The following is a 9,861-nucleotide window of genomic DNA, read 5'->3' as shown; positions in this document are numbered from 1 at the left end:
CACACAAAAACACTTTCGGGAAAAATAAAGTTTGCCCCCCGACTTCCCCCCGTCTTACCGACCTGCTCTCGGTCAGTCTAAGCCAAACCGTGGCCTGTAGCTGGAAGAACGGCTCGACTATGTGGAGGCAGAAGCGGGCTCTTGGGAAACCCTTGGCTTGTCTCGTATTACTAGTGGCGCTCGCCGATGCTTATCGATGTAAGTACAATCGCTGCATTTTGCGGGTTTTTTTTTTTTTTTTTTTTGCTGACATTAACGGGGCAGAGCTCGTCAGGGCGCATTAAAACTCAAACCGTGGCCCCAGATTGAGCTTTCAGTCTGGATAAAACCAGCTCAGAAAGTTGCAGGACTTTTACATAAAAAAAAGAAGATAATCAGAGAGGGAGGCGGAAGGGTCATGACTCTCATACACCGTGAAAGAAAAAGCCTGGACTACATGAGCCGCTTACAACAACTAGGGGGGCTATTTCTGGGAAATAACGGTTTCGCAATGAACTCTTTTCATTGCCAATTCATAGAGAAGCAATTAGGTTAGTCCAGAAACACATGGGCCAGCTGTCATGAGGGAAGAGACTCCTCTGCATTCCTGCGGGGATCAGTCAGGCTTTGTTGTATTTGTATATTGCATTAATCACTATTGGAACCTCCAAATCAGCAAATCTCCTATTGTCTTTACACAAACAAGCTGTGGCTGTTTGGAGACGGTAAAGATGTTTCTGAAACGGGGTGTCTGTGTTAGTCCTGAACCAGAATACAGCTTCCCAGTTCCTGAGCAGGCAGCGGAGGGCCAACTCTCTGTTCGAGGAGAGCAAGAAGGGCAACCTGGAGAGGGAGTGCATCGAGGAGGTGTGCAACAAGGAGGAGGCAAGGGAGATTTTTGAGAACCACCCAGAGACGGTAAGGGTCCCCCGGGGTTAGATCAGATGTTGCTGCATTTGCAGGATATGTCAGACTTTGAAACCAGCTTCAGCAGAAAATACAGGAGAGGAGGATCAGGAATGGGGAATGAAGCAGAACATAGGGGAGAACTGAAAGAACACACACAGGCAGAGAAGTTGGAAGAAATGTAAAGCAAAAAAAAAAAAAAAAGCCTCCAGCTTCACTAGAAGTTGAATTTGCAGATCATGCTTCAGATTTGTGAAAATCTTTGAAAACTTTGAGAGAAGCTTAAGTTCACATCTTCAAATGTGTGTTTCAGGTCATTTGTTTCAAATCATCGAAAGAAAAGCAACACGAGTACCAGATGAATAAAAAGTGGGTCAACTCCTGATTGTTCGGACTTTAACTCGTGCCACATTTATTTACAAAGAATCCAAGAATCCAATGAAGCCGTGTGAACTAAAAAGGGTCCGCGGGCCTTTGGAATAGAAAGCAGCCCACAGCACCACAGTCCCTCCACCATGCAATAGAACTTAAAGTCTTTTTCTGTCTTCAGACCCACTTGGAGGGTTTGTTGTTCTAAATAACATCTAATGGTTGTTATGGAGACTTGGTGACGGTAAAGATGCCACTCTTTACCTGCAGCTCTTTAACAAAGAGTTTTAGTTTACCTCCTGTTCCATAATGCTCCTGTTACATACTGTAGGGATAAATGCCATTTAAACATGGATTGTTAATGTAAGGTTCATGGAAAGTCTGATCAACCTAAAAGAAATGTAAATAAAAACTAAGGCACTGGTTCAGATACATTAACTTTGGACAAACGCAAAGGAAGCCAATAATTGTAGCACTGGTGACTTAAATAATTAATTCTTCAGAACACTGGTTCTAGGTTGATTTTGGACGTATTTTGTTCTAAGTCCCGAAGTATGAAACATCTAACATTTGTCAATCTGTCACTTTTTTTTTGCAGGAATACTTCTACCCCAAATATGTCTGTGAGTTTTGCCATTTTAATTGTTTTTCTTTTTTTTTTGCCATTTTCAGCATCTCATGCTTTCATACCCGCGACTCGTTTTCTTCTTTCTGCAGTGTGCTTGGGTTCCCACCGCGTCGGCATCAACAACCACAACTCGCAGTCAAACATCCCGCCCGACCTTCGAACCTGCGTAACGGGTGAGATTTTAACGCAGGGTCTGCTTTTGCTGTGAATTGCTGCCAGCGTCATGCCCTGTGGGTCGGTGTGTCCTAAACCAGAGCTCAGTAACCAGTGCACGCCATACCCATGCTACAAGGAGGGCTCAGAGCGCTGCGTCGACGGCCAGGCCTCCTTCACGTGTGTGTGCAAGCCGGGCTGGAAGGGGAAGCGCTGTGAGGATGGTCAGTTATCATTAATTGACTTTTTTTTTTTTGTTGGATTTTTAAGCACAAGTGCTTACTTTAATGGTGCTTTTAAACTTTAATTGAATATAAGTGTAAGCCCTTTTAGTGACTGAACTTTGCTTTGTCATGGCTCCTGGTTTCTGCAGACATCGACGAGTGCTCAGATCCTGAGTTTCCAGCAGGATGCAACCAAAAATGTCACAACATACCAGGTAGTTTTCACTGCTTTTGTGACGAAGGCTTCGCCACCAATGACAAGATCAACTGTGTTGGTAAGCCCTGTTTTTTTTTGTTTTTTTTATGATTTCTGGCAGGTGAAGTTGGAAGTTTTTACAACTTCACGGTCAAAAAAAACAACCTTCTACTCAACAGCTGAGCACACAGACAGTTTGTTTTTCATTCTGATACTTTTCTTGCTAGTTATTCATGTGGATAGTTGAACCCTTCATGCCTTAAATCACAAACTCTGCTCCCCCAGCTGTTGCCCTCAGGGAGCACATCATTTGTTATTTCTGACCCGACGGGCCAGCAGGTTTGCTGAAAACACCAAAACAGCCCAATAGCTCTAGGCTATTTGAAATAGCATACGGTTTTTAGATGTCCGCTGTCCCATTTTTGATCATCTGGACATTTCCTGTTTTGTTCTGTGTGGGAGCTCACTGTTTATCTTTTGAGTGTTGTCCAGTACAAAGTCTTCACAAACATGAACTCAGGCGGTCTGATGATTTGGCTTTCTGTTTTCATTTGGCGTGTTGCAGGGAGTGAGTGAGTAAGTAAGCCGCTCTGCTGCATGTGCATGTGAGCGTCATGTTGAGTTTCTGCTGCTATCCACTGCGTGCCCCGACAAGTAAACAAACCATGAAAACCAATTTGCTCACCCCAGCTCCTACTCAGAATTATATTATTTTAATGTGTCATGATAATATAATAATTTTACATCCGGTGCGATTTGCGCATAAAATGTCAGAACACCTAAAAGATTCAAAGTTTGCAGACAGACTTTGCAATGTTGCTATAAACTGATTCTAATCTAAATCTCATGACATTTTAAAGTGTCACATAAAATCCCAAATGAGATGTTTTTTTGTTGTTGTTTTTTACCAGAGATGGTGTACATTTGATTTATCTTGTAAACCTTATGAATATTCCTTAAGCAGTTTATATTTTGATGTCTAACAAGACTGTTATTGTGTTTCTTTCCAGACGTCAATGAGTGTGTGTTGTACCCCAGTATTTGTGAACAACCAGCTAAATGTGTCAACACACCAGGCATGTATGAGTGTCAATGTCCCCTCGGATTTAAATACAACTTCACTTCCAGGACATGCAATGGTGAGAACTTTACCCTGCCAGACTCTGTCCCACCTGACATGCACATAATGTAATTTTAGGTGTTTTATACATTAGTGAGTCTCAGCATGTGAAACCTTCTTTACTTTTATCTAGTTGTTTTTGCTTTCCAGTTGTTTTTCTGTAATTATTTTACACTTGAGGCTATCTCCTCGTGTATTTCACCAAGCAATCCGAATGTCTTTAAAATTTTCCTCTTGTTGTTGCAGATGTGGACGAGTGTGAGACGCATTCGTGTGACGGGACGTGTCATAACACGGTGGGCAGCTACTCGTGCCACTGTGACGGCCGTCGGGGGTTACAGCTGGCGGCAGACAAGCGATACTGCGAGAGGATCCCCGTTTGCGTGGACCTGACGGACTTTAAACACCCCGAGATGCTTTACCTAGGGGAGCAGTTTGCAGGCAAACCAGTCATCCACCTGCGCTTTCGCCTTCCTGAAAACACAAAGTAGGTGTTTAACAAACCTAAGCATATGCTGATGAGTGCAACTGTGGTTCAGTCTTTCTACATTTAGTGAACATTTCTGAGACTGCGGATGTTTTCTACACATGAAACAAAATTCCCTAGCTCCCTAGCAAAAAGTGCTGTCACCTTTGGGTTTTGAAATAGTTTTCTGTTCCTTTATTCATCTGTATATCTTGGTTTGTTTTAGGGAATATTGGATTTTATTGTCGTAACTGTCCTAGTACTTTAATGACTTGAATGACTGGTTAAATTTGGTTTCTTAATGATTCAGTCCTGTATTTTTTGCTGTTGTTTGTATTGTCTTGTTGGTGGAATTTGTGGCTTAGCAGCACTTTTGGTTTTGTTGGTTAAAGCATTCTTAAGACCATTTTTATACCACATTGACAAGGCGGACAACAACATATTGGACTTTTATGGAAATAAAACTGTGAAAATGTAACCACAGATGGTATGGTCCACATGAATTATAGATTTTTAGAATATTTTGCTTCATTTTGTGAATTGACATTATAACAAGAACTATAATAAACACCTTTTAGACATATAAAGGATGTCCCACTGGTTTTGCCGATATATATGATCCGCATTTTGTCAACTCAAATGGGTTTCATGCATTAGGCTATTCCTGCATACTCACCCAGCCTTAACAAACTTCTTTTAGGGCCCAGATTTGTTGGTTGAGAAGTACTAAGCAATCAATGGTGGTGCAATAGCCACAGTTATTCAAATACTTCATCCATCTTAAACACCAGAATAAAAACAGTGCAGTTCTTTCTTTTCTTTACATGAATTATGCTGAAGTCTCTGTAGCATAATAAGAGATGCTGAAGATACTGTTACCATGACTACGTCCATAATGACAGTCATGATTGTCCAGAGGGTTTTTTCATCTTTCTTCATCTTCAATAGATTCGCAGCCGAGTTTGACTTCCGAACCTTTGACCCAGAGGGAGTTGTTCTGTATGCCGAGTCCGCCCCTGACTCGTGGTTCATGTTGGGACTGAGGGCTGGCCGCATTGAAGTCCAGTTTAAAAACCAGCACACCTACAAGGTTACAAGCGGAGGACAAGCCATCAATGACGGACAGTGGCATGTGGTAAGGTAGTGCGACACGTCAGTAAATTGCTGCACCCAGAAAAAGCTGGTTCCTTCCTTCTAGCTGACGGAGAGGTTTCTGATGTCTTGATCGATAAGCTGAACTGATTACAGAGGTTCTGCTCTGAAAGCTGTAAGGCGTCAGCCTAACGCAAAGTGATGCATTGTCTGTGTGGTGCACAGATCTCGGTGGACGAGCTGGAAAGCAGCATCAGCGTGAAGATCAGTAAGGAGGCCGTGATGAGCATCAACAGCCCCGAGAATCTCTTCACTTCAGTCAACGGCAAACTGGAGACCAAAGTCTACATCGCCGGGCTGCCCAACCGCACAGACGTCATGAAGCCTGTAAGCTGGCCCTGTCACAGCAGAGAAATAACGATCGCAGACAGGGCTAAGTGGATGTGTTTGACACATAAAATCCAAACTGTTCTTCCATCAGATCAATCCCCGACTCGACGGCTGCATCCGTGGCTGGAACCTGATGAACCAGGGGGCATCCGGCGTCAAAGAGATCATTCAGGAGAAGGAGAGCAAACACTGCTTCATCTACGTGGAAAGAGGGTCCTTCTTCTCAGGGGCCGGACTGGCACACTTCGACATAGACTACAGTGAGTAAGTTAAGTCATGCTTTATTAATCCCTGTGGGAAAGCTTTGAGTGTGTGCTTGAGGAATCATAGGGTGCTGCAGCAGGACTGACTGTACAGTTGAATATGCTCTCTTAGTTTTAAGAAAGCAATAATTCAGTATAAAAAGAAACAATATATTTGAAAAATAATCCTGCTTGGAAAAAGAAAACCCTCAGGCTTCAATGTAAAACTTACACAGACTCAACTGGAAATCAGAGGTGAACTTCAGGTCGAGGTTAATACTCGAACTCTGCAGAGTGGCGCTTTCCAAATTGCTCAGTACTTGGTCCCATAGTTCTAAAAATTAGCTTCATGTTGACAAAGTCCACTGATTTCACTGAAAAAACCATTTTGGAGCAAGGTTTGGTGACACACCATGACTGGATAAACAAGCCAAAAGTTTGAATTGGTGAGATATAATTGAGTAATCTCCAGATGGCATATAAAATCCAACAAGCTTCAGATTCTTTACCACTAATTGAAGATATATTATATTTGGAGCCTATGAATTTGAAGGTAGCTGAATCATCCTGTTTAATTTGAACAGTAATTATGCATTTTTTTTTTGCATAAATAGGTGATTCTGGGAGTTGGAAGGTGGATATAATGATGAACATCCGTCCATCAAGGAGCACAGGCGTCCTCCTCGCTCTTGTCTACAACAACACAGTCCCCCTGTCGGTTGCTGTGGTAACGAAGGAGGAAGAAGATGCAGTGAGTTAATCGATACTGATATTGGAAATAAACTCCTGTTCGCATTAGATAAAGCTTTTGCAACTTCATGTGCTTTTGCACTGCAGAACCTGCAAGTGTTCCTGGACGGTGTCTCTGTGGCCACGCTGGACTCGCTTATGTTGTGTTACCCTGATCGGTTGATGGTGCAGCTGAACGTGACTCCGACCGAAATCCAGATCTCTGCAAACTCCTCCACTGTTGGCTACATAAAGTCTGAAACCCTGCAGAAGGCCCTGGAGCAGCTCAACACCACCATGCAGAACCCCATAGGCACTTACATTGGCGGGATACCATGTAAGTTAAAGAACAAAGGTTAAAACTTCACATTTAAGTCTGATAGAAGCCCAGACATGAATCTTAAGGAAGGAATGTAAGTTAGGAATGTGGTGGATCTGTTAAAGCTTACACATTTCAGCCTCAGGGTGGGGCTATAGCACTGCCAGGAGGAAACAGATACTTTAGTGTGGCAAGACTTAGTAGAGTGTGCAATATTTTATTGCTTTAATCAACACAATCAGTTGTTTGAGCTTCTATCAAGTGATGCATTTTTCACTAGCAAATGTTCATTGGTAGTAAAAACACTGCTGAGTAATGAAGCATGGATTCCCACTGCAGGATTTTACTAGCTACTACATTTTTCTGAAGTGCATTGAAGCAAAAAGACAAAAAAAGACACTGCCAATTCTGCTTTTTGTGTTACAAGAGGCATAACAATTGAGCTATTTATCAAACTTTAGTGTAAACACTATACACACACTATAAGAATTTGATTAAAAACAAGAAGAAAGAACAAAATATATTAAAAAACAAGAAGAAAGAAAATGTATTCAAATGGACGCATTGAAAAGATTAGTTGTCATTTGGCTGATGTGATGTCACAGAAAGGGGCATATAAGGAGGGAAGCTTGTTTAGGGGAGTGTGAACTTTATCCTGATTAAATGACATTTTACAACAACAAAAACAAAACAAATATGACATGTTTTATGCATGCAACTTGTTTTTCTGGCATTAATTCAGACCAAATGTTTGCCGTTTTCAGTTGGTTAGTTACCAAACTTATTCCTATCTGCTTAATGCCAGAGTGGTAAGATAGAGAAAAGAAAAGAAACCAGCAGAGATATCACGAAGAGGACTCTGGAACTCATGTGTTTGAATTCTTGTGTACAACTTCCAAATACCTAAAAGTGACATATTCATACGAAGGTATACACACCAGGAGGTATTCACTGTTCAGGAGGAAGATGTGTTGTGTGTCCCAGAGATGAATTTGTTTTGGTGCAAAATGTGCAAATGTGTCCCAGAACAAAACCAAAAGGTGTCATGAGGGTTACTGAAGCCAGTGAGAGAATGCCATGATCCACAGTGAAGCAAGTCAGGAACTGAAATGTGCTGAAAGGCCACTCGCTGAGGAAGAAGCCAAAAAGCAAGACGAGAAGCTTGTGGAGGAAAAGCAAAGGTTGTTTGATTAATACAGCCGAAAGGTTTCAGTAAACTGTTGATAAAGACTTCTCTAAAATTTCTGTTATCATTTTGAAAAGGCTACACAAAAGCAATTTTGGTTATTCTAAAACAGGAAACCCTGCCTGTCCAATGGTCAGGAAGGGAAAGTTATGAGTCAATTGTGGACTTTTTGTTTTATACATAAAGACAATTTAAATGATTTTATAAAAAAAAAAATCCCAGTAGCTTTAAAGACTTCACTTATGTTTATGCCCAGTTATGAGCTTTTTTTTTTTTTTTCCCCAACTCTCTTTCAGCTGACGTCCCTTTGCCTGCCACGCCTGTGTCAGCCTTTTACCACGGCTGTATGGACATCAGCATAAATGGCAGACAGCTGGACTTTGACGAAGCACTGAGTAAACACAACAGCATAAAATCTCATTCCTGTCCTCCTGTCAGTGACCCAGGACACCCTGATGTACATCGCCCTGCATAGGAAATGACCTTAATTAGCAAACCATTAAAAAAAACTTCTCAAATTAGCCAACACCCCGCAGGGGACACCTCTGGGGATGTGTCAGGTAGAAAATGGGGTTTTAAGAGCTGTCCTTCATCCATGCTGTGTAACTTTGTTCACCCTTTTTATTCCGGGTTTCTTGGTTGGTCTTGGCTTCAGCAAAAGCTGGACATTATGGTTGTAGCAGTTTGTTGCAATAAATGTAAAATTTTTCAAGATATTTTGACAGAAAGAGTTGGGTTCTGCAGTAGCAGTTTGTACTGAGCAACATACGGTTGCCTTTGTGTGGATAAATAAACAAATGGTCACTGTTGGCCATGCTCTGATAGTACCCTGTCCTTGCCGCAGTCACGTTCCTATCTGTGTCTGTCTCAGAAAAAGAGGCAGAACCTGGAGGCCTCCGACTCATGTGTCTTCGGATCTACAGTACTGATCTGGGTCACACAGTTATCAAAACTTTTGGTCTTCAGCTCGGTTGATGATATTATGGGTGCACAATTCACAGTGTATATAAAAGACAAACCGTGTAGTTCTTCCTGGTGTATTTTTTTTCCCTCAATGTTTATTTTAATAAAACCTAATTAAAGCAGTGGTTCTTACATTTTATTAATTCTGTCCTCTTGCCTCAAATAATACTGAGTTTAAATTCAAACTTATTAAACAGAACAGGGTCAGGTATATTGACTGATTAAAATTATGCTGTCATGTGTATGAAATGTGACAGCAGCAAACAGTAGGAATTTGCTAATTTAATAGTAAGCACTTTTTTAAATAACCTCTCCAAAATTTTGAAATCTATTCTGTGAATTCTCAAGCATTCCTGCTGATTTAGGGTACCTATTGCAGATTAGCTTGCATTACTTAAGACGAAAAATGGGATTCAACAAGGCAGTTTTTTTTCCAACTTTGTGTGCCAAAATAACACCAATTCTGTTGATCAATTTGACATATAAAAAATACCTCAAAACAAAGTGAATTATTCCCCTGTGCTTTCAGTACACGTTTGAAAAGAAAGAGTTAAGTTGAAAAACTATTTTATGGACATTTTATTCCTACTAAAATGTTGAAAACTTTTCAAGCTAAAGCTTAAAAGTTAGGGTCAGTCTGAATAAGAGCACAAATCTTATTCTTAATCCTCACTAGAACTGTGTTCACATGGTAGATGGGTACCATGTTGCTCATGTTTCAATACCAAAAAGACAAAAATCACAGGAGCAGAAATGAAAACTAAAACAGAAATGTAACTCAAAAAAGGGATGATAATTGTGTACAGTATCTAGAATATGAAAATGAAACTGTTTGCGTCTAATTTACAGGAAATGAAACAAACTAAAAATGATTTCTTGGCAAAAAAATTTTTTTGGCA

General features: G+C 41.0%; 1 protein-coding gene across 1 annotated transcript; it reads left to right on the top strand.

Moving 5' to 3' along the window:
• Window positions 1–8: 8 nt before the first annotated feature.
• pros1 (protein S) lies at window positions 9–9,084 on the top strand. The gene is made up of 14 exons (XM_008404382.2): window positions 9–198; window positions 740–897; window positions 1,853–1,877; window positions 1,972–2,055; window positions 2,137–2,259; window positions 2,409–2,534; window positions 3,466–3,594; window positions 3,822–4,062; window positions 4,990–5,176; window positions 5,359–5,520; window positions 5,615–5,783; window positions 6,380–6,516; window positions 6,603–6,831; window positions 8,296–9,084. The coding sequence occupies exons 1-14, from the start codon at window positions 120–122 to the stop codon at window positions 8,472–8,474; spliced, it is 2,028 nt and encodes a 675-aa protein (XP_008402604.1). The 5' UTR covers window positions 9–119; the 3' UTR covers window positions 8,475–9,084.
• The last annotated feature ends 777 nt before the right edge of the window (window positions 9,085–9,861 follow it).

The sequence above is a fragment of the Poecilia reticulata genome, linkage group LG3 (genome assembly GCF_000633615.1).
Source record: "Poecilia reticulata strain Guanapo linkage group LG3, Guppy_female_1.0+MT, whole genome shotgun sequence".
In the NCBI taxonomy this organism is placed as follows: Eukaryota; Metazoa; Chordata; class Actinopteri; order Cyprinodontiformes; family Poeciliidae; genus Poecilia; species Poecilia reticulata.
Note: the sequence above shows the minus strand (reverse complement) of the source record. Positions and strands in the feature narration are given on the sequence as shown.